Consider the following 22,884-nt stretch of genomic DNA (forward strand, 5'->3'; position numbering starts at 1 on the left):
GTGGTAAGATGGGGAGTCCTATGGGGGGGTCTTTTTGCTGCCTGGGGGGCAGCTTTCGGGGGACTCCAGCAGCCTGTGGTGATGGGCACGTGGTAGAGAGTCCTGCTGGTGGGTGCCCCAGCTGGGCTGGCATCGGCACCCCACGGGAAGAAGGCCTTGCAGGCATGACCAGCACAAAAGGCACAGCCTAAAACTCTGATTCGCACACACTCCCCCTCCCTTTCCGGAAAGGGGTAGTGACTTTAACGCTCCCAGCAACCCTCATTTATTGGCCCTCACAGAGGTGAGGGCGTGGTCTTGGCGACCGTTACTCCCCTCCACCCCGCCCTCACGCAGGCAGGGCTTCGCGTGCCCGCCCTCTGTTGGGTCACGCGCCGGCGGCAGCGGGCGTCCATTGGCGGGAGGCGGGGCGGAAGGCTCAGGAGGGCTGTGGCGGTCTCTGGAACGTTCGGGGGCCGAGTATAAATGGGCTGAGGTGGCCGCGCTGGCGGCGATCGCGGGTGGGTGGTGCCATGGGCAAGGACTACTATCAAACGCTGGGCCTGCAGCGCGGCGCCTCGGATGAGGACATCAAGCGGGCCTACCGGAAGCTCGCACTACGCTACCACCCCGACAAAAACAAGGAGCCCGGCGCCGAGGCGCGCTTCAAGGAGGTGGCCGAAGCCTACGACGTGCTTAGCGACCCCAAGAAGCGAGAGGTCTTCGACAAGTATGGCGAGGAAGGTGAGCGCCCGCGCCGTGTGAGGGGCTCCGGGGGGCCGCAGGGTAGGGCTGGGGTCGGGGAGAGGATCCCAATAGCAGCGAGGCTCTGCGGGGCTTGCTGCACGGTGGGGTGTGCCCCGGGGAGCGGGGCCTGAACCACTCTGGGGAGGGCAGGGCAGGGGGGAGATGCCCTCAGGGAGCTGGAGGTGAATTCTCCATAAATGGGGGAGGGGAGTCAGGTCTACAGGGTGGGGGGCTCTCCAGGGGGAGCGGAGAGTGGAGTGCAGGCTGGGGAGGGAGCTCTGGAAGTTCCGGAGTTGGGTTATGGGGGTGGGGCACTGGCAGGAGCACAGCCTGTGGGTGGAGGAGGTGACAGCGCAGGGTCCCGCAGGTGCTGGTGGGTGGGCAGTGAGGTTTCCTTGTTGGGGGAGGGTGCTGTAGTACCCTGGGCTGGGGCTTGCAGTACAGAGTTGCCCTTTGTGAGGTAAGGACCATGTCCTGAGGGAGGGCTGGGACCTCTATGGGAAAGGGCATGGGGTGCTGGGAGACTTGTAGCCCTGGCTTGGGTACATGGCAAGGGCCTCCCTTGAGGTATGTGCCAGTCCAGAGCTGTCTGCTTAGGCTTGACTGGCCTGGGGTGCCCAGGGCAGAAGCAACATCCCCCCCAGCAAACCCTTCCCTAGCTTTTCTGCTGGCTTGGAGATGGGCCTGATGGGTCTTCTGAGAGGAGCTGCAGGCTAGGGCTGGCCAGTGCTGCCCCTGGCACCAGTGTAGCTGTGGAAATGGAAATAAGGAAGCAGCCAAGCAAGGTTGACTTGAGGAACGAGGGAAAGACCTGCAGTATGTGGCATCTTAGAAAAAATGGATACAGGCGGGCTTGGAAAGTGGCCAGATGAATCCTTATCTCTTGCTGCCAGCTGCTGTTACCTTTTAGCTTTGACACTGTAAAGAGTCCTTATTTTATGCTTTCTTGGGACCTATTCTAAAGCTGAAGCACAAGGACCTGGGGCACAGTGTGTCTACCTGACTCCCCACCTTAAGGGTGGAAGTGTCAGGATTGGTCTAGATCAGGCCTTTAATTTTAGCATTGTGGGCATGCAGGCTTCTTCTACTGCTCCTTGCATGAGCCCTGCAGCTCCTGGTTCATACCTGTGACTGAGCTGTTGCTTGTAGACAGTGGGTGAGTAACCAGAACTAGCAGAACAGGAGAGAAAACATCCTGAAACAGCTTTGCAGTTTTTGTGAAGCTGGCCTGTGTTCTTGGTAGACATTGAGCTTGCCCTTGTGTACTGAAGTGTTGGCAAGGCTGTCTGGATTGGCTGTGTTGGGAGAGGTGGAGCTTTGCAAGGGCATGGCTTGGAGTTGCAAGCAAGCAAACAAATATGCTAGAATCTTCTGTGTTAACTTGGAAACTCCCTGCACCCCCTGCCTTAATCTCCCAAGGCAAGAAGAATTTACCTTGCTGTTTCCAAGCACCCTCAATTGCTATTGTGCCTATGGAGCTGCTGTTAAGCCTCTGTTTTCCTTCAGTTCAGGAATAAAAAGTCCATAGGCTCCTACGTTCCCTGCCTTGATATGGGGAGGGGGTACATTAACCCAAATGATACAATCATACATCACTGTACAAACTGATCTGTTTGAAAGGCTAGAAGCTCTGGATATCAGAACTCTTGGAGGTGGCTCTAATTTCCCTTGTGATTAGAGAGAGTACTTGCCAGGTCACGATGAGACTTCTCTTATGTGAGGCACCTCAGAACTGAAGGATGAGATGAAATAACAATGGTGGTGGGAGCAGAGGCCAAAAGCTTGGATGGTTCTGGGGCTGGGGATCTGGAATCCTGAGGTAAGAACAAAGTGGAGACTGATAAACTAACAGCAGGTTTATTGTCTATTTCAGGGCTAAAAGGAGGTGGCTCCAACATGGGAGGTGGGGCTAATGGCCCATCATTCACCTACACATTCCATGGAGACCCTCATGTTGTGTTTGCTGAATTCTTTGGGGGCCGGAATCCTTTTGATACCTTCTTCATGCAGAGGAATGGGGATGAAGACATGGACATTGATGACCCTTTTGTCACCTTCCAAATGGGAAACTTCAGCAACGCGGGTTTCCCCCGCACCCGAGGGGGCCACAACAGCCTTCGCCGGAAGCAGGATCCTCCCATCATGCATGACCTGAGGGTCTCCTTGGAGGAGGTCTACTCGGGCTGCACCAAGAAGATGAAGATTTCTCACAAATGTCTCAACCCAGATGGGAAGACAACGCGCAACGAGGACAAGATCCTGACCATTGAGGTGAAACGGGGGTGGAAGGAAGGGACCAAGATCACATTCCCCAAAGAGGGTGACCAGACGCCTAACAACATTCCAGCCGACATTGTCTTTGTTCTAAAAGATAAGCCACACAGCATCTTCAAGAGGGATGGCTCGGACATAATCTTCCCCGCCAAGATCAGCCTCCGAGAGGTGAGTTAGGGGGTCTGGGTACAGGACTCACTGGAGTTCTAGCTTTGGATCTGGGGTGTAAAGACCCTTTTGAATTTTATGGTCACTCTGATTTGTCTCTCTGCAGGCCCTGTGTGGCTGCACGGTGAACGTCCCAATGCTGGATGGCAGGACCATTCCCATGTCATTCAAAGACCTCATCAAGCCTGGAGCAAAACGCAGGATCACTGGGGAAGGTCTCCCATACCCCAAGAACCCAGACCAACGTGGGGATCTTATCATAGAATTTGATGTGCGGTTCCCAGACAGAATCCCCCAGGCATCCAAGAAAGCTCTGGAGCAGATCCTTCCCATCTAGTTTGTGCAGTCTGTGGACCTGAGACCAAGACTGGCTGAGCACAAAGGCCTGTGGGACCATAGCCCTGGGCTCCAGGCTGTCTTGGGGCTCTGGGAACTTGGTTTCAGTGACTTGACCCAGAACATTGCTTGAATCACCTACACCAGTGAGCTGCTACTTTTGGGAGGAGCCTACAGACACTTTGCTGATTAATCATCTTGTAAGGATGTGACCAATGACTCAACCCACTGTCTACATCCTGGGCAGCCCTAAATAGGACAGCTGCCTTGCACTTCATCTCTTGCCGACTTGGAATCCCTTCACTGTGTGTGTGGTGGGGGGGAGGGGGTGCATAAACTCCAAACTGGACAGTCCTTGCTGTTGTAGTCCTTGCTTTGTGTCTTGTGTTCCTTGTCAATTCATTGGAGAACTTTTATCCTGGGTCACTTAGATGTTCTTGCTTATGAAGTCTCACCTCAGAGGTTTGTTTGTTTGTTTGTTTGTTTGTTTACACTTGCTGAACTTAATTGTGGGGCTGTGAAAATAACCCTGGTAAGCAAACACTAGGGCTTAAACAAGTGTCTTGAAGATGAGATGGAAATGAATAAACTCTGGAGTTAAAACCAATAGCTAACCAGGCCTAGAAAAATAATGCAAAGGGATTTCCTGGGTCTTAAATATAATCTGCTTTTTTCAAATCTTGTGTTTTTTTTCCAAGAGACTTTTCATAGAGGAATGTGTCTCCATTGTTGGGCTCAATTCCTGGTAGGGCCATGGGCTGAGAAGTGTTGCCTGGTTCTTGCATCTCTGCCAGCAGCAGAGTCTGATTCCTTTCCTTACTCACAGTTGCAGTCTTTAAACTAGAGGATTTTGGCCAACCACTGAACTCTGGGGTGTTTTGAGGCCTTCGTCTCTGAGCTTGTTAGCACCACCTTTGCTATCCTTTTTTTTTAATGAAAGGGTTCCTGCTCCTGGTACAGGAGCATTACAGCACTTCTTGTACATATTTTGTATAAAAGTTGTGTAAATTTTAACATGTAATTAAAATGCAGTGGAGAAGTTGGTTTATTTTAAAGGATTGTATCTGAATTAAAGACTCATGAGAGGAGCTGGTGAACTTCCTTCTTTTAACCAGCAGCACTGTTTGAAGCATGACTGGACTGATGATTTTCAGTTAGTAATGCAATAAGCCTAAATTAGGGTCACAACTAAAGTCCTGGTGGCTAAAGACCTGTGTGCCCTTAGTTGGGGGAGAGGCATCTGTCCTGACCCAGGAAGCAATATTGACTTGCACTTGTTCGACACTGAGTGGTTCGAAGTGGCCTTTCTTAGAGCTGCTGCTGTTTTACTAAGGTGGGGTTCTTCCTAGGCTAGACCCAGGCTGGGAAGGGTGGGGATAGTGGGTGTAGGGCTAAGGTTAGGTGAAGCAGCTGCACTGTGGATTCCTGCCCTGGGTGGAACAAAAAATACGCAGGTGCTAGTTTAAAAGAGCCAAGGCCTGTACTCACCCAGAGCTTCAGTAAGGGCATTAGTGATTACTAGCTGTCAGCCTGTGGGTGTGGCTTCTCCTGCCTGGTGGTTTGGCCTGCTCCACAGGGGTGTGTCCCCCCAGCCCCTTGATGAATGAACAAGGGTGCAGTGAAAGCCTAGGGGCAGACGCATTCAGCCCTGTTACTCCTTAGAAGGAGAGAGCTGGATTTCCTGTTGGCACAGGTACCAATTACATGACACTCCCATGCAGAAGCAAGATCGTGGGTTTTCCCAGCCGGTGGCTCCCCTAGGCTGGGCCCTGGCCGGATCTACATTCTTTTCTCCGCTGCTCATCGCAGCTTGGAGCCTAGGCCCCTGCCTTCTGGGCCCTGGCAGCTACAGCCGGACACCTGCATTTCGGGTCATGGATAGGCCGTGGCTGCCTGCGATCGGCTATAAGACAGTACGGGCCTGTTGCAGCCACCTCCCAGAAGCTACGGGTCCCGGTGTGCCTCGCGGGAGCATTGCATGACGGGACTTGTAGTCCAGTACTCGAGCCGATGTTCAGTGGTATGGTCCCGCCGAGACCTGCAAGGCCCCGGGGATGCACCTGGCTTGACTGCGCACCCCACGGCATACCTGATTGGCTCGTTCAAGTCGGATTTGGCCTGCAATTGGCTGGGGGCGTATCCAACTCCTCTAAATGGTCTCTCCCACGCTCTCAGCGAATGGTACCCCATCCCCCACACTAGTCCCCGCACTCCTCTCCCATGGTACCTCCCACCTTCCCCTCCCCCGGTTTGGACGCTTCCAACAGCGCCCAGGAGGGGGAAGCGGCTGAATCCGGAACGGCCCACCCAGCCCTCCCCGGCAGAACGCGCTACGATTGGCCGGCGACGACGCAAGGCCGCGCCGTGATTGGCGGAGACGCTGAAGCTGGTCTCGCCCCTCTTCCCGGCGGCGCAGGACCCGGCTGGAGTTGGGTGGACGCGTGAGTGCGGGGCTGCGATGGGGGGCGGGGGTTGGCTCTGGGGTCTGTGCCGGACGCGCTGGGGGGAGGGCACAGAGCGGGATGTTAGGGCTGGGGGGGACAGGGCTGCTGTATGCCCCTGGTTGGGGGTCCTGCCTGCTGCCATTGCCGGGCACCCGGGCCGTGACCCCTCCCCCCCATTCAGCAAGAGCACGGGGCAGGACTCCTAGGTCTCGTCCCAGGCTCAGCCATTGATTCCTTTCCCTCCGACCTGACGTGTCCCTCTGTGCCTCAGTTTACTCACATGGATGGGGGAGCCCCTAGCTATTGGCTCCCCATTTGCTTACCCACTTGGCCTCCCTGAGGCACCAAGAGAGCAGGGGTGAAAGCTGGGGGAAGTGGGGTGTAGGAAGTGCCCCTCCCCATGCCCTGGCTCCTGCTTGCACTGCCCTGGTGTTGCTAGGCCCTGCTCAGTCACGATGGTGAGGTCGCTTGTCACCTGTTCCCAGGCAGGAAGCTGCCCTGCCCTCCCTGGGCACATTAACAAGCCTGGTCCTGCTACTTGGACCCAGGCCCCCAGCAGCTGCTAGCTTGGCCTGCAGCACGCCGCCACCTCTGGGGGGGACCAGGCCCAGAGCCTAAGGAGAGAACAGGGTAGGGGAATGCACCCAGCTCTGAGCATGCGGCAGCTGAACTGCCACATAGAACAGGCTGGGAAAATGAGTACAATAGACCCAGGTGTTGGGGGGGTGGGGCTGAGGCCTTTTCTGGCCCTGGAATATGCGATCCCAGTAGAAGGTACAGGAGGGTCCCCAGCTACATCAGCAGCTGGCGTGGGGGAAGTGGTAAAAGCTTTCCTCTGCCCCAGGAAAGGCCGGGGGGGGGTAGCCACATTTCCCAGGCGTCAGAAGAACCCGCTGGGGCCCGTTCCTTAGCTCTGAGTCAGCCGGGCATGGCAGCTCCACCTGCATTCCAGTCCCTGGTGCCGGGACCCCCCTGCACTGGCTTCTACTTACCGCTGAGGGGACACCCTGGGGGCAGGAGGCATCTTTGGGGGCCAGGGAGCCTGAGAGGGGGTGCATGACAGGTCTGGAATCTGGGGTGGGGGACTGGTATCCTGTGGGGTGTAGTTTCAGTCTGGTGTGGCAGCTGGGCTGGGACCCAGGTGCCCTCCCTGCAGCCTCTGTCCCACCCCACAGGTGTCACCCGTGGGTGCTGGTGCTGGCTGTGGCCCCCCTGCCCCTGCCCTCATGCCGTTGGGCCTTGGGCGCCGGAAGAAGCCCCCCCCGCTGGTGGAGAATGAGGAGGCAGAGGTGGGATGGGTGGGGCCGGGTGGGGGGGATGGGGCAGGTGGTCCCGGGGGTCTGGGGGCCCTGCAGCCTGGCCTGCCCCCCCCACCTGCTGGCCTGCGGCCCCGCCTGGTCTTCCACACACAACTGGCACACGGCAGTCCCACAGGCCGCATTGAGGGCTTCACCAATGTGCGCGAGCTCTACGGCAAGATCGCTGAGGCCTTCCGCATCCCCCCCACTGAGGTGCCTAGGGAGGAGGGGGCACAGGACCTGGAGCTACGGGGGCCTGTGGCTGTGCGGGAGGCTGGGGACAGGAGGGTGTAGGTGGAGGGATGAGGGGCATGGGACAGGTCTAGTGGGGGAGCAGACAGCGAGACAGGTCCTGGGGGGCAGCGGGTGTGGCTGGCTGAAGGGATGGATTTAGGGCCTGGGGTAGCGGGGGCAGAACAGGACATAGGGATGCAGGCGGGAAGCTTGGGGCAGAGGATGAGTTTGGGTGGAGGAATGAGGGTCCAGGGCCTGAGGGGCCTGGTAGGAGGCAGGAGTGGGCAGGGGGGTGGAACCTCAAGGGGGGAAGGGATGGGGGTCCTGGGCCTGGGATGCAAGAAGACAGGGCCGGGAAGGGAGGCAGGGAGTGGGGCCTCTTGGTGTTGCTTACCACCCTTCCCCACCCGCAGGTGATGTTCTGTACCCTCAATACACACAAGGTGGACATGGAGAAGCTGTTGGGGGGGCAGATTGGCCTGGAGGATTTCATATTTGCCCACACACGGGGGCAGCGCAAAGAAGTCGAGGTGCTCAAGGCTGAGGATGCTCTGGGGCTTACCATCACTGACAACGGGGCCGGCTATGCCTTCATCAAGGTGGGACCTTGCCACTCCTCACCCACAGCCCCCAGGGTCTGGATGGGAGCACAGCCCTGCTGTCTCAGCCCAGATTTCCTGTGGCATCTGCTAATTCCCAGTTTGTGATGTTCTCCGGTTCCGGGGCTTCAGACTTTTGCCATGCTGTTCCGTACTGCCATGTTCCGCCCCAGACCTGGACACATCTTGACAGTGAGCAGAACACCCCATATATGGCTGCAGGTCCATGCCAGGGGCTTCAGCCCCTTCAAAGTGAGGCAGTGCAGTTTGGGCTGAAGGAGTCAATGCAGGGGGTATTTTGATACAGCTGGGGACACAGGGGTCCTTGTGCTTCAGGGGATGGCAGGGTCAGGAAGGACCCAGGCTTCGCTCCTGACCAGTAGCTGCCTGCTGGTGCCCCTCACTCCTGACCCAGGCCCCTGCTCCCCCAACTCAGCCAGTGCCCCTCACTTCCAGTCCCAGACCACTGCCCTCCTTCCCCCCAACTTGCCATTGTTCCTCACGCCCAACCTACAACACTCTGTGGTCTCTGTCTGGGCAGGGTTAGGAGTGGAAGGCCAAGGTCAGCTGGTTGTGCCAGGAAGGCAGTGGGGGGTGGTGTTAGCCTTCAGGCTGTCCCAGTCATGGATCCCGGTGCAACCCCTGCTCCCACAGCGCATCAAGGAGGGCAGCGTGATTGACCGCATCCCCCTCATCGGTGTGGGTGACATGATTGAAGCCATTGATGGGCGCAGCCTGCTTGGTGCCCGCCACTATGAGGTGGCCAAGATGCTCAAGGAGCTGCCCACAGGCCGACGCTTCACTTTGCACCTTACTGAGCCCCTCAAGGCCTTTGGTGAGTTGGGGTGGAGGGACCTCCATGAGGCAGGGGCGGGGCCTTATGGAACAAGTGTGGAGCTGGGGCAGGGACGGAGCCCTGGGGGGTGGGGGCAGGGCCTCAGTGTGGCAGGGGTGGGGGCGGGACCCTGGGATGGGGCAGGAACTGGGTGGGACGGCAGGGGCAGGACTCCAAGTACAGTAGTGGAGCATGGTGGGGTGGAGAGCCCTGGGTGCTTGGTGCTGGGGAAACAGAGGGTCAAAAAGCCCATAGAGGGCCCTCTCTTCCTAACACTTGGTCCTGGGGCTGCACTGCCATGCAGGAACAGCAGATGGTGCTGTGACTCTGTGGCCCATGGAGATCCCCCCCCCCCCCCCCCCCCCCCAAGGCTGCAGTGCCCAGGTGTCCAGGAGGGGGCAATCCCATCCCAGCTGGTGGGGCCTATGGTGGAGGGGGCAGGACCCTCCTAAGCACCAGGTCGGGGCTGTCAGCAGAAGACACCACACTGGGGTGGCTCAGCCCTGTGGCCCAGGGAAGCTGCCCAGGACACCCCCACCCCCTGCCCAAGAGCAGAACCTGGGTGTCCAGACCCTGGCACCTCCACTGGCCTCAGCCACTGGGTTCCTTCTTACAGTGACTCATGGGGTCCTGGGGCAGGTGTTGTAGGGGAGCAGCTTCCTCTTGGCTCTGGATCCTTCCCTGTCAATAACTGGGGGTGGGGGGCTGCCCTGGCTGCACAGAGTCCTCAGCCCTGCCAGTGCCCCACACTACTGACCCAAAGCCCCTGTCATGTGTGTCCCCACCTTCCCCTACCCAGTCCCAGTCTGCCACTGCCCCTGGGACAGGGTCCAGCCTCTTGCACTGGCTTTTACTGAGCACTGGGCTGCACGTGCCCTGCCCCCCCCCCCATCTGGACCCACCAGCCCCCGTCCCCTGCAGGGCCCTTCCCAGATGCTGGTCCTGCCCCCTCACCCACAGAAGCTGGTCCCAGATGGACTTGGACCTCCCTTCCCCCTCATACCCTGCAGGGAGAACAAGGGGCCCACGTGAAGTAGTGGCTGACAGGAACTGCCTGCTCCCTGCCAGGCCCGCTGCACCAACCAGGGGGGCTAAGCCAGCTGGGGGTGCACAGGGGAGCTGCAGGCTCCAGGGCACCATGGACTGGAGTTGGGACCCCTCCCTCCAGCCACAGGTTCTTGGCCCTGTTGGGGGTGGAGCTGGGAAGTGCCCCCTCTGGCCCCATACTGATCTGGCCTCTTGCTCCCCCACAGACATGATTGGGCAGCGGTCATCGGGTGCCCGGCACGGGAGCAGTGCCCAGCTGGGCACGGGCAGGGGCACCCTCCGCTTGCGCGCCAAGGGGCCAGCCACTGTGGAGGAGCAGGTATGAGTGGGAGGTCCTGTCTGTGTCATTCCATGGTGCCCCTCACACCCTGTGCCCCTCCTGACCTGCAGCCCCTGCCCCCTCACCACACCAGTCCCAATGACTAAGGAGAACTTGGAGGGGCTCAGCCTTGGTGCCTGTGTGGGGGGGGCACACTTTAGCAGTGTCCTGCTGGGCCCCCACCCAGCATTGCTTAACTCTTCTCCCCCCCCATCCCCACCCCTTCCCTGGCAGCCATCAGCATTTGAGGAACGGGCCATCGAGAAGGTAGACGACCTGCTGGAGAGCTACATGGGCATCCGTGACACAGAGCTGGGTGAGCTGGAACCCCCACTGCCTGCCTGGACAGGGAGCAGGGGTAACTCCATGGGGCAGGCCCCTGCCAGGGTTGGGGCATCAAACACCCCCCATTACCCCCCAGCAGCTTGTTCCATGGTGCCCCACTAGGGTGCTTAGGGGGCTATATGGGCACCTGCTTGACTCCCCCCCCCTCCCTGCAGCAGCCACGATGGTGGAGCTGGGCCGAGATGCACGGAACCCGGACGAGCTGGCCCAGGCGCTGGACGCGCAGCTCGGTGACTTCGCCTTCCCCGATGAGTTTGTCTTTGATGTGTGGGGGGCCATCGGTGATGCCAAGGCTGGGCGTGGCTAGGGTAGGGGGAGGAGGCACTTGGAGCCAGGAGCAGGCTGGGACCAGCCCCCAAAGTGGGGAACCTTCCAGTACCCCCCACCTCCATTGGGCAGCCTGGGACCCCCTGCCCTACACAAGGTCCCCCAGACCCCCTGGTGTGGGTTTGAGGCACCCCACATAGCGTGACACTTGTACCCACTATGCCACTATGGGCAAGCTGTGACCCCCACCCCTGCCCAAGTCTGGGACAGCTATAACGTTCCCCCTGCTCCTCCCACCCCAAAAGCCAGACCCCCTCTACCATTGCCCCATCCTGGTTTAACAGGAGTGGCCATGGAGGCTCCGCGCTCCCCTCCTGCCCCACCCCCACCTCATAGCCTGGCTTGGCCAGGGCCCTGTGGCCTAGTAGGGCTGTGCTGTCACCACAGTAACCAGGCCTGTGATGCTGCTCTGGGGATGAGGGTGTCAGTTGAGGCTAATACTTCCCTTCCAGGCTCAGGGGCCCTCAGCATGAGCCCTGTGCCCCTTCCACAGGCTGGCTGTCCCTGGCTGCCCTCTGCAGGGGGGTGCAGCCCAGGCCTGGGGTCATTGACTTTGGGGGAGCCCAGCTGAGACCTCAAGGGCCCAACCTGAGCCAAAATGGGTCCCCCATGGGGGACATCCTTGGCCTAGCTGAGGAGGGTGTCACCCAACTCCCCCCTCCCTCGCTGCAGGGCTTCCAGTGCCATGAGGGCCATGGTGCCCTCCCCTGCCCTGCCAACACCCAGCCCTGCCCTTCCCTGGGACCTGCCCCAGCCCCTCAGGGCTCTCCGGTGGTAAAACTGAGCCTGGACTCCTGGGTTCCATCCCGGGCCCTCCTTCCCCCATGGCCCCCACTGACCTACCTCACGGGGCGGGCGGAGGCCATGGGCCCCCTCCCAGTGTGGCACGTGGTCCCCTGAGGCCCACTCACCTGCTGTATCGAAGACACTAATTTGGGGCCATCATGGGGGCAGCACTGACCCTGCCCTGCCCTTCCCAGTACCAGGAGTCAGGGCAGGGGGCCAGCCCCCCCCCCCCCCCAAAAGGAGAGCTGGGTTGTGGGGTGGGGCGGCAGGTTCCAGGGTGTATTTTTGTATTTTACATGTAAAGCAACTTTAACATAAAAATATATCGATTCTAACAAGGCTGCTGGTCAGGTGTGAGGGGCAGAGGGCTGTGAATTGGGTGGGCAGAGCTTGGGATAGCAGCAGAGGAGCACTGGCAGGTGGGGGGGTGTGGAGGGCTGCAGGTCGGGAGTGAAGGGTGCTGGGAGGCACAGGTAGGGTGGGAGTGAAGGGTGCCAATGGGACTGGGAAGGGTTGGGGGGCTGTGGGTTGGGAGTAAAGGCCCCTGGAAGAGTTGGGGGTGCAGGGAGTTGTAGGTCAGGAGTGATGGGCACCTGAAGGGCTGTGGGGGGGGCATGGTGTGTGCTGGGAGAGAATCCCAGTCTCATGGCTCCCTCCCCCCATTTCTAACCACTACCCCGTGCTTCTGATGCCAGGAGGGCAGGGGCTGAGCTGAAGCCTTGTCTGTCGCAAGCAGGAACAAACAACAAGTCCTGCCAAGTATCCTGTGGGATTTGGGGCAGGAAGCAGGGAAGGGGCAGGGCCCAGGGCTCCCACACCACCTCTGCCCCGTTCCTGCCCAGCCCCTCCAGCAGGGGGCCCTGCAGTTGCCTGAGTCTAGGCAGTGCCTGATTGGCTGCCCTTCCACAGGGGGTGGGGCAAGTTAGAGACAGCAGCCAATCACTTGGGGATCCCAGAACACCACCGCTGCAGGGATGGGAGGGGGTTAACAGCCCCCCCCGGGATGGGATGGGGTTAACACCCCCACCCCCCGTGCAACCACCCCGAGCCAGCAGCATCTTAGTGCCAGAAGCTAGGGCAGACATTGCTGTCTTCATCCGGGGGCAGGGTCTGGGTAGGTCCCCTCAGACCCCCAAGCGGGGCAAGAAGTGGGACAGGACACACAGGCCCAATCCCCCCAGGCTGTGATCATGCCTCTGGCCCCAGGCAATGTACATTGGAGCCCATCCCCAGCGCACACATGGTTCACAGATGCTTCTGCTCTGACTCCTCCCCACCACGCCTCCAGGGCAGCCAGTACCTCCAGCAGCCGCTGGCATGGCCACCAGAAGAGGCAGTGCCCCTAGAAGATATATGGGGCTGAGGGAGCCAAGGAGCCACAGGTACCCACTCACATCCAACCTCTCCAGCAGGGGGCAGCAGCCATACACAGTGGGGCACAGGCATTCCCTTTTTACTATACACCACTGCATGTGTACACACCTGTGCATGTATGTGGGAGGAGCCGCACAGCTGGGGGCTATAAGGCCAGAGGAGGGAGGGGCAGGGCTGGTGGCAGGAGTGTGTGTGTATTTGCATGCTGTGGGTGTGTGCCTAGGTGTATGTATGGCTGTGTGTGTTCATGTGTGTTGTATATGCATGTGGATCATGCATGTGTGTGCATGTATGGCTTCATGGTGTGCATGTGTAGTTTGAGGTGTATGTGCATGTGTGCATCCACATTTGTTGGGGGGGGCATGTGGACGAATGACTGGAGAACCGTGCACTTGGTTTTGTGTGTTGTGCTAGTGTGTGCAGGCACGTGAGGACGTGAAAACCCTGCACAGGGCGGGTTCCCGTATGTATATGCGTGTATGTACACATACGAAGTGTGTGTGCATGTGGTGTGTGCCAGTAGCAGCTGTGACTGCCACGGCCTCCCAGGCCTGTTGCATGAGTGCATGTCCGTGCATAATTGTGTAACACCCACAGGAGGCTGCACACATGCTGGGGCCCTGCCCCCCCCCATTTCCTGCCATCTCCTGTTTACAGCAGTTAAAGCTGCAGGGGCAGGGGCAGAGGGGTGCAGAGCTCCTTCACCCAATGGGAAAACCAAGGCACAAAGCATGTAACAGTTGTAGATGGAACGCAGAAGTCCAGGGCCAGGCCCCTCACCCCTAGGTCCAGTGGCCCTGGGCTAGCACTTCCCTTCCTCCCCCAGTGAAAGCAGGGGCCTACACTGGTCTGCACTGAGAGTTGCTGGGGGGGCAGCTGTGGAGGAGGCTGGACTGGCCCATGGGGGGTGGGGGGGAGCTGGGGCCATGTTTGTGCAGTGCCTGGTGCAGGGAGGGGCGTCTCCATGTCTGGTTGGGATGAGCTGTGTCTGAAAACAGCCCAAAAAAGGGCAGTGATCGGCAGGAATCCGAAGGGAGGGGAGACGGCAGGGCTGCCCCCCCTCCAGCCCACGTGCATACGCCCTCACACACATATGGACACGTGCACATGTGTGCACTCCTAACAATCAGCACCACACCCAGAACCCACCAGACATGTCCACGGAGGTGTCTGCACACACAGGTCCATGAGTACACCCGCTGCAGACACCTACCTGCTTGGGCCTGCTCACATGCACATGCATACACACGCACACACGGGCCATAGGCATGCACAGACCTGCATTTGCAAACACACCCAGAACCCAGGCATCTGGGGTGCACGCATGCAGAGGAGTCCAATTCACGTTACACACACACACAAGCAGAAGCCTGGCATCCAGGATACACACACACATACGCGTGCACACTCCCAACCCCACCCCCACACATCCTGGTGTCCAGGATACACGCATGTACGCACAAAATTCAGGTGTCCAGGACACGTGCACATGGTCACACACAAAACCCTGGCATCCCAGCAAACACATATACAGAACGCAGGCATCTGAGACATACACATACACACGCGCACATGCACATACATATACGCACACGCACGTGAGTTTGGGACGTGTGAACACATGCGAACAGGGGTCGAGGACACAGGTGTGCACACATACAGAACCCAGGCATCCAGGGTGCACACATAACATGCACCCACCCTATCTTCAGAGGGCCCGGCCCAGCCCAGCCCTAGGGCCCACTCTGTCCCCACCCTCCACCCCCATCCAGCCCTACCTTCCTGGGAGTTGGGCCCAGTATCCATCAGTCTGTCTGCACCTCACCCTCTCCGTTGCCTGGTGCCACTGCTTGTCCCCATGTCTGGGGCCTTGCAGGGGAGCTCCCCACCCTGCCCTCCGCCTGAGGCCTGGTGCACTGCCCTGGCAATGCCAGACCAGCTCTGCAGGCCCATGCCCTGGGTCCCCCAGGCACAGCCCTGGGCCCCTGCTGTGGCACCTGCTCCCTCCTGGCCCAGCTGCAGTCATTGAGTCTGGCGGGTACAGGGGCCTGGGAGGATCAGTTGGGGGGCAGCAGCCATGCCAGGACACCTCTCCCATCTGGCCCCAATGCCCTTGTCCCTGCTCTAACAGGGGAGCCTAGAAGCACCCAGGGGCTGGGAGCCCAGGTGCCTGTGTTACGTCCTGCCTCCTGCCCCCACCCCCATCTCCCTGATCTGCCCCAGGGGGGCTCCTCTGTGACCCCTGCCCCCCAGCAGTGCCCCTGTGGGGGGTTTCACAACACAATCCCTGCCCCTCCCCAGGCCCTGTTGCAAGACCCAGAGCCGGGAAGGGCCCGGAAGAAATTGCCCCACAGGAGCAGGGTGGGGGGGAGAGGGGATGTGTCCCGGCCCCTGCACCCCTAGCACAGCGCCCTCTTCTTGACCTCAGGGGCTGTGCACGGGGTGGCGAAGGCTGGGCCGGGCCCTGGGGGCCTCTGCGCCCCCCATAGCCAGGCCCCCCCCCGCCGGTGCTGGCCGGGCCCCTCCGATCCAGCCCCGCGCAGCCGGCGGCGCTTCCAGCCCTTGGCAGAGCCCCAGCCCCCGCCCCCCGCCGCCTTTGATCTTCCAGCCGGATGCCACGGGAGGGGCACCTGGCTGGGGGCAGCGGGGGGGGCTGTTCCTCGCCGCCCCCCCAGACGTGGCTGCACCCGGGGAGGGCGCGGCCGGCTCCCGCCTCTCTGCGGAATGTGGCGGCTTAGGCTCCCCCGCCGGGGCCCGGATCAAAGAGGATCGCCGGCCCGGGGCCCCGCACTCCCGTCCCGCAGCCCTGCGTCCTTGCGCCGTCCCTGGGGGGCTGCGCCCGGCGCTCGGGGTCGCCTGATAGTTATCGTTGCCCTTTCCCTAAACACCGCAGGCAGCGGGCCCGGAGCTTGGGGCACAGCTGGGCCGCTCTTGCCCTGCCCAGCCGGGGGGGGGCGCTGGCTTCCCCGGGCTCAGGTCCATTAGTGCAGCCTGGGCCATTAGCGCTAATGAGGCAGCTGCGCTTTGCGGGAGCCAGGCGGAGGGGGGAGAGCTGCGGGGCTCCAGGGCGGAAGGGGTTAAAAGAGAGGACCACCCTCCTCACCATTATAGCAAAGCTGAGCACGTCCATGGCTTGGCCTAGCACACTGGCAGCGCCCCTGAAGCTAAGCAGGAGCCGCCTCGGCGTGGGCTGGATGGGAAACAGGACGACGGGACTGGGGCTGAGAGGGTGCAGCACCCCCATGATGTAGGTCCCATCCCCTACTGGCGGCAGGTTGTAAGTGCATCCTAGGAGTAGCTGGATCCCAGACCCTCAGCCCCCAGAATGCAGTGGGAGGGGGGGGGCGTTTCTGCTAGGAGAAGATGCCTGGGTCCCTGGCGAGGTGCGGCATTATCTCGTCTCTGGTGGCTGCTAATAGCTTTGGGGCGGGGGACTGAGTTGGCACCGGGCCCAGCAGGGGGGGCTCTAAGCCAGTCCTCCACCCCAGCTCAGGGCACCTGGAGCTGGCTGCTGATATAAGGGTTCTCTCCCGGGGCGGGGAGCCGCCGCCGCCAGGGGTTAGAGCTCCTTTCCCATCAGCACGGCTGCCTGGGTCTGGCTCCTGGCTGCGCAGCTGGTTCTCCCCCACTGCAGCCGGCCTGATGGGGAACCAGGCGCGGGAGGGGGGCTGCTGCTTAGCCTCCACACCCCATGCCTGCCCTGTCCTTCCTCCCAGGCCTCTGCGGCAGAAGCCAGTGTCCTGGATGCCCCCAGCAGAGGGTGTGCCCGCCCCTGCCCCGTCCGGAAGCGGTTGGGAAACCCCTCGGGAACCGGGTGTTCCCGGGGCTCTTGGGTAAGCGGCTGCGGTGAGGACAGCGGGGGGGCGGGGTAACCCCTCCCTGGCACTGCCCCCCATGCCCTGCGCTGGCAGCAGTAATAGGCCTTGTATCCACCCCAGAGTGCTCACAGCCCCCTGAGTCCCCAGCCCCGGCTACCCTTTCTGCCCCCCAGGATCTGCCTCGGGGGGCCGTCTGCCCCCTCCCCTGCCCCCCATTCAGCCCGCCAGGGGGCAGTAGAGCCACTAGGGAGGTGCTGGTAGGGGGTGTCCGGTGGCAGGGACCTGGCGGTATAGGGGAGCCAGGCACCTCTAGCGGGGGCAGGCAGCGCCCCCCCCGACGGGGAGCGGGGCTGGAGGCGGGCGGAGCTCAGCGCGGCGCCCACGGGCCGCCCCCGAGCTCGGCGCGGACACACGGGCCGGTCCCGGCCGGGCGGAGCGGAGCCCCCAGCCCCGGAGCGGGGAAGCCGCGGAGCCGGCGGAGGAGGGTGAGCCTGGGTCCGGGGAGCGTCGGAGGCCGAGAGCAGGGAGCCCGGACGCGTCGGTTCTCTCCCGCTCCGGGAGGGCTGGGACCGTCTAGGGCTTAGAGCCGGAGGCTCCGGGCTGCTCCTCCCGGGGTGGTGTGTTGCGGGGGGGGGGCGGCGCTGCCTCCGGCTGGGGAGGGGAGAGGGGCAGCCCCTCGGGGGTCCCGAGACCCCGATTCCGCCCGGGAGGCAGCAGGGTCGGCGCTGGCGGGAGCGGAGCCCGGAGCGAGGGAGGAGTGAGGCTGTCCGGGCTGGGCTGGGCTGGGCTGGGCTGGGCTGGGCTGGGCGGGGGCAGGCAGCTGCGAGCCCTCCTGACTGAGGGGCACTGGGGTAAGGGGGCTGCGGGTCGGGAGTGAGGGGAACTGGCAAGACTGGGAGCAAGATGGCTCCAGGTTGGGAGTGCCCCTAACCCCTTCTTTCTTTCCCTCCTCCAGATGCCCGGCGCCCCCTGACCCCTGCCTTGATGTTTGCCAGCCACTCACCCAATGCCACCCCCACAGGGCCGGGGAACCCAGTCACACCTCCCCTGGCCCTGGGCAACATATCACTGCAGCCACTGCCCCTGCCCGCAGCCTCACCCGCCCTGCCAGTCTTCTCCATGACCCTAGGCGTCGCCTCCAACCTGCTGGCCCTGGCCATCCTGGTGCAGGCCTACACCCGTCTGCGGCGCCGTTCCAAGGCCATCTTCCTCCTCTTCGCCAGCAGCCTAGTGCTGACGGACCTGGCCGGGCATGTGGTGCCTGGTGCCTTCGTGCTGCGGCTCTACGCCACACGCCAGGGCTGGGCCAGCCTGGACCCCTCGGGGGGGCTGTGCCAGTTCTTCGGCGCCGCCATGGTTTTCTTTGGCCTGTGCCCGCTCTTCCTGGGCTGCCTCATGGCAGCTGAGAGATGCATGGGGGTCACGCGGCCCCTGCTCCATGCCCGCCTGGTCACAGCTGGCCGGGCCCGCCTGGCCCTCCTGGGCCTGTGGGCCTCAGCACTGGCCATCGCCCTGCTGCCCTTCGTCATGGGCCTGGGTGCCTATGGCATCCAGGAGCCAGGCACCTGGTGCTTCCTGCGAGTGGGCAGTGTCACTGGGGAACGTCAGGGCAATGTTGCTTTTGCCCTGCTCTTTGCCTTGCTGGGCCTGGCCTCGCTGTTTGCCGCCCTGGTATGCAACAGCTTAAGCGGTGCTGTGCTGCTGCGGGGCCGGGGCCGGCGGCGGGTGCAGCGCCGGGCGCAGGGCCATGATGTGGAGATGGTAGCCCAGCTGATGGGCATCATGGTGGTGTCCTGCGTCTGCTGGAGCCCCCTGCTGGTAAGTGTGAGGGGTGCAATGTGGGGGGAGCTGGTGGGGAGTAGGAGCAGGTCTGGTGCCCCTAGCTGGTGAGGGCCAGGCCAGGGCCAGAGGTTTGGGAGGCAGGAGAGGGGTGTTAGGGCACATCAGGGCCCCTGAGTGGGAGGTGGGGGTGGAACTGGTGTGCTGGTGGCAGGTGGGGAAATGAATGGGAGGGAGTGCTGGGGGCAAAAAAGAGGTGCCTGGGGCACAGTACAGGTAGGGCTGGCACTCCCTGGTGGTGAGTGCTGGGAAGGGACAGACTGGAGGTGCAGGGTGGGATGTGGATGGCACAGCAAGGTCTAGTGTGCCCTGGTGGTGAGTGGGGGGATAGCAAGCAGCCTCACACCCCCTAGAGTGAGTGGGGGGGGGCACAAGGTAGGGGCAGGAGAGGGGTGTCAAGGGCACAGCTGGGTCAGGGGTCTCAATAGGGGGTCAGGTCCTGGAGCTCAGTGTTGGGGGAGTGCAGGCTTGAGGGTGCACAGCTGGGGATCCAGGTGGCTGCACCCCCCCCACTCACCTGTACCCCCGCAGGTGGTGGTGGCATTGACGGCAGGGCTGGGCTGGCCGGAGACCCCGGGGCGCCTGCTGTTCCTGGGTGTGCGCCTGGCGTCCTGGAACCAGATCCTAGACCCCTGGGTCTACATCCTGCTGCGGCGCGCGGTGCTACGCAAGCTGGGCCAGCTCCTGTGCCCAGGCCACAAAGGCACCACCTTGGACCGCTGGGAGCCCAGCTCCTTCCGCAGCTCTGAGCGCAGCACCCACAGCCGGCCCTGATGCCCCCAGAACCACCCAGCACCCTCCTGGGCCAGCCTGGACCCCCCAGGCTGCTACCCCCAGGACCCCCTTCTTGGGCCAGCCTTGACCACAGAGCCCCCCAAGGACAGCTTGGACCCCCCTCAAGACCCCCCAGGCTGGCCTGGAGCCCCCAGGCCCTCCCCCTCCTCCGGTACAAACCTGAGCCCCGGGCTAGACCGCCCCCCTCATGTACTTCTCCCCGCATTGATGAGCCAGCCTTGCACTCCCAGCCCAAGTCCTTTCTTGGAGGGCTGATGGGGGGGGCCATGCTGAAGTTGCACGGTCTGGGGCAAGGAGGTGTGTGTGGGGGGTGGTCTCCAGCCCACCCCCACCAGCTGGGGTGCTGAGCCACAGCAGAGATCTTGTGCCCCCCCTCCCCCATGATGGTGGTGACAGGGAATGGCAGGGGGCACAATGGGGGTACCTGACTGGAATGACAGGTGTACACATGGGGAAACTGAGGCATGGGGGGTAGGTCATATGAGGCTTTGGTACACCCCTGTCCTAGACCTCCCCCCTCCCAGCCTGCCACCTCTGCCAGTCCCACACCAGAGGCAGCTACAGCTCAGAGCTGGGTAAGAGGAGTCCCTGTTACACCTAGCTGCCACATCCCATCCCAAAAGTAGCCACATCTCAGTGCTAGTCCCTATATAAACTACCCAGGGAGTAGCCCTGACCATGAGGGGTCAGGGGGGTGGGGGTAGGTTTCCAGGTGTCCAGTGGCTGTGGCTTGCCCAGCCCAGCCTGCGGGCAGCGCTGGGCCCCATGGACAATAAAGAGCTTTTCTGGAACCTGCTGGTCCCTAGTGTCTGCTGTGTTTGGGGCCCTGATACCCTCTCACTTGCCCTGGGAAAGGAAGGGTGAGTCTCAGGAGCACCTGGCCTGGTGGTGGGTGAGGGGGCCTGATCTTGGCTGCCCCCACAATTTGCCCTTGGGAGGGGAAAGGCCCTGTCCTCACTGGGGTTATCTGAACAAGGGGTGGAGGGTGGGGAGCAGGGGCCCTAGAGTTGGGGCCCAAGCTTGAGGAGGCAGTGGCCAAGCCTTTCCCCATGAAGAAATCGTGCCCCCACCCACTCTGGGAAGGGGGCAAAATGCAGAAGGGGTTGGGCCTCAAAAGAGGCATGACTTTCCAGGAAACTAGCCGGGCTTTCTGGAAAGGGGTGGGGCCTGCAGGCAGGGGGTTGGTCTGTTTAAAAGGGGTGGGGTCTTCAAGCAGGGCAGGGCTTTGGGGAGAAGGGGAATAAGCAGTTGGGGGGGCAGACTACATTTCACATACAGCACTGGGGTCCTTCTGTTTCACCCCAATGTATCATAGGAGCTGTAGACAGAGGCCTTGTCCCCCGCAACTATAGCACTGCCCTCCCCTCCCCCAAGTAGGACTGCATCTCCCATGAGCCACCAGGACCTCCAGTGTGGCCCAGCCAGGGATACTTTAGTGCATCATGGGAGTTGAAGTCCCAGCCAGGGACCAGGGCCAGGCCTTAGAGGAGGGAGAGCTGGACTACAGCTGTGATTGACAGCAGTTAGCAGCGCCAGCCAGAGCCGGGCCCATACATGAGCAGATGCATGTACACATATGTGCATGTACACACGGCTGGATTTATCCAGGGACTTGTTCCTGGGCACACGGCTGGCATCTTGGAACCAGATCCTGGACCTCGCTCCACATAACGGGCAGGCAATTATTTTGTGTGGAGGGCTACTAAATGAGTTTTGGTGAGCTGCCCAGGGCCACAAAGGTAGCCCCACCCCTTGACAGGTGCCCCACCTCTCTTGTCACCATCCTGAGACCAGAAGTCACCCACCCCCAGCCCTGACCTTTGCCACCTCAAGTCCCTCCTCTTGCCCCAGAATTACTCCTTTTGGGAGGGAGGGCCCTGCCATCTTTAAACCAGAAAAAAACCCTAACAAATTATATACTAAAAAAAAAAAAGAAACATCTACTATAACTTATTTTAATTGTATATAAAAAAAGGTCCCAATTTGTGTGTGTTTGCACAGTATTTCTAGAGGTGATGGCAGAATAACTCAAAATATGATCTTACTTTTGTATATTGTGTGAGGGAGGGTAGGAAAGTATATGTAGGGGGGTGTGGGATGTGTGTGCAGTGTGGGCATGGTAAGTGGGGCATATGAGGAAGGGTGGGTGTGGGGTCTGTAGTTGTGGTAGGGGCTGTGGAAGGGTTGTGTGGGGAGCGGGGAGTCGTCCTTGGAGTCCCTCGGTCTGCATGTGGTGGCAGTGAGTGGGGCCAGGCACGGCTGGCCCCACCGTGCACAGCTTCCTGCACTCTCGCTCCTGTCCCTGGCTGCACGTTGTGGCAGTGTGTGTGTGTGTGTGTGGGGGGGGGGGGACAGCCCTATCTGGCCCTGTAACACAGCTCTGGCCCACATCATGGCAGCATCCAGGACCAGCCCCACCTGGGCCCATAGCTCACTTCCGTGCTGCTGCAGTACGTGGCACGAACCTGGCCCAGCCCCACAGCACACAGCTCCTGGCTCTTTCCCCCAGTGGCAGTCCCTTCACCTGTGTTCCTGCTCTGGCTGGCTGGGGGACCCCAACACACATGCTTCGCCAGGCAGGGACTTCTTGTCCCCTGTGCCCCGAGTTCAGGGCTGGGGCCAGAGGTGGTTGCTTAGCTCCCAGAGTGCACCTCCCGCAGGGATGCGCTGCCTGCAGAGAGGCAGGAGGGCCAAGGTGCACAGGGGGCTCACGGAGAAGCCCCGTGGGCCAGGTGGAATTGTGGGGCTGGATTCAGCTCTCAGGTCAGATTTTGTCCACCTCTGGTCTAAAGCCTGCTGAGGTGCTTTAGGGAGGGGGGTGGATGTCTCCACAGTGCCTAGCCAAGCCAGCAACAGTTGCTGGGATGAAAAGGTACACGCACGCACGCACGCACGCACAGATGCACCCTCACACACAGCCCAGGCATGCAACACACATAAAGAACCTAGGCATCCAGTAAGTACGCACACACGTCCAGAAACCCTCCCCCACACACACTCATAGACATGCACGGGATACACACGCGGACAGACCCGCACACAGAATCCAGGAATCTGCGATGGACACCTCCCCCGCCCCCCCGCGCTGGATCGTGCGGGACGGGGCTGGGGGCGCGATGCTTCCTCTGGGCATCAGGTGTCAGGGCCGCACCACCGTCTTCACCCATCTACACTCCTGTTCGAGTCCCGGTCCCAGCAGCACGAGCGGGGTGACGGGAACACGACAGACGGGGCTCCCGCCCACCACCGGCTCCTGGGGTGCCTGGGCCTGGCTTGAGGCCCCCCCCACCTGCTCCTTGCTGCCTGGCCCCGATCCGTGA

At 61.3% G+C, this 22,884-nt stretch overlaps 3 protein-coding genes across 5 annotated transcripts; all 3 read left to right on the plus strand.

Moving 5' to 3' along the window:
* Positions 1-384: 384 nt before the first annotated feature.
* DNAJB1 (DnaJ heat shock protein family (Hsp40) member B1) lies at positions 385-4,592 on the plus strand. The gene is made up of 3 exons (XM_090060436.1): positions 385-723; positions 2,600-3,168; positions 3,275-4,592. Exons 1-3 carry the CDS (start codon positions 513-515, stop codon positions 3,503-3,505), a joined length of 1,011 nt encoding a protein of 336 aa, XP_089916562.1. The 5' UTR covers positions 385-512; the 3' UTR covers positions 3,506-4,592.
* Positions 4,593-5,837: 1,245 nt separating this feature from the next.
* GIPC1 (GIPC PDZ domain containing family member 1) lies at positions 5,838-12,076 on the plus strand. Of its 3 annotated transcripts, XM_090061506.1 has the most exons (8): positions 5,838-5,945; positions 7,124-7,459; positions 7,894-8,079; positions 8,212-8,271; positions 8,734-8,914; positions 10,168-10,280; positions 10,515-10,596; positions 10,781-12,076. In XM_090061506.1, exons 2-8 carry the CDS (start codon positions 7,175-7,177, stop codon positions 10,930-10,932), a joined length of 1,059 nt encoding a protein of 352 aa, XP_089917632.1. In that variant the 5' UTR covers positions 5,838-5,945; positions 7,124-7,174; the 3' UTR covers positions 10,933-12,076. The 3 variants fall into 3 exon arrangements, with proteins under 3 accessions (XP_089917632.1, XP_089917633.1, XP_089917634.1); XM_090061507.1 differs by lacking the exon at positions 5,838-5,945 and having other exon boundaries at positions 6,004-7,459; positions 10,784-12,076; XM_090061508.1 differs by lacking the exons at positions 5,838-5,945; positions 8,212-8,271 and having other exon boundaries at positions 6,018-7,459.
* Positions 12,077-16,120: 4,044 nt separating this feature from the next.
* On the plus strand, positions 16,121-20,370 carry PTGER1 (prostaglandin E receptor 1). The gene is made up of 5 exons (XM_090061575.1): positions 16,121-16,297; positions 16,829-16,945; positions 17,244-17,415; positions 17,886-18,748; positions 19,301-20,370. Exons 1-5 carry the CDS (start codon positions 16,121-16,123, stop codon positions 19,541-19,543), a joined length of 1,572 nt encoding a protein of 523 aa, XP_089917701.1. The 3' UTR covers positions 19,544-20,370.
* Positions 20,371-22,884: the final 2,514 nt, after the last annotated feature.

The sequence above is a fragment of the Crocodylus siamensis genome, chromosome 8 (assembly GCF_052110815.1).
Source record: "Crocodylus siamensis isolate JL-2025a chromosome 8, ASM5211081v1, whole genome shotgun sequence".
NCBI classification, from domain to species: domain Eukaryota; kingdom Metazoa; phylum Chordata; order Crocodylia; family Crocodylidae; genus Crocodylus; species Crocodylus siamensis.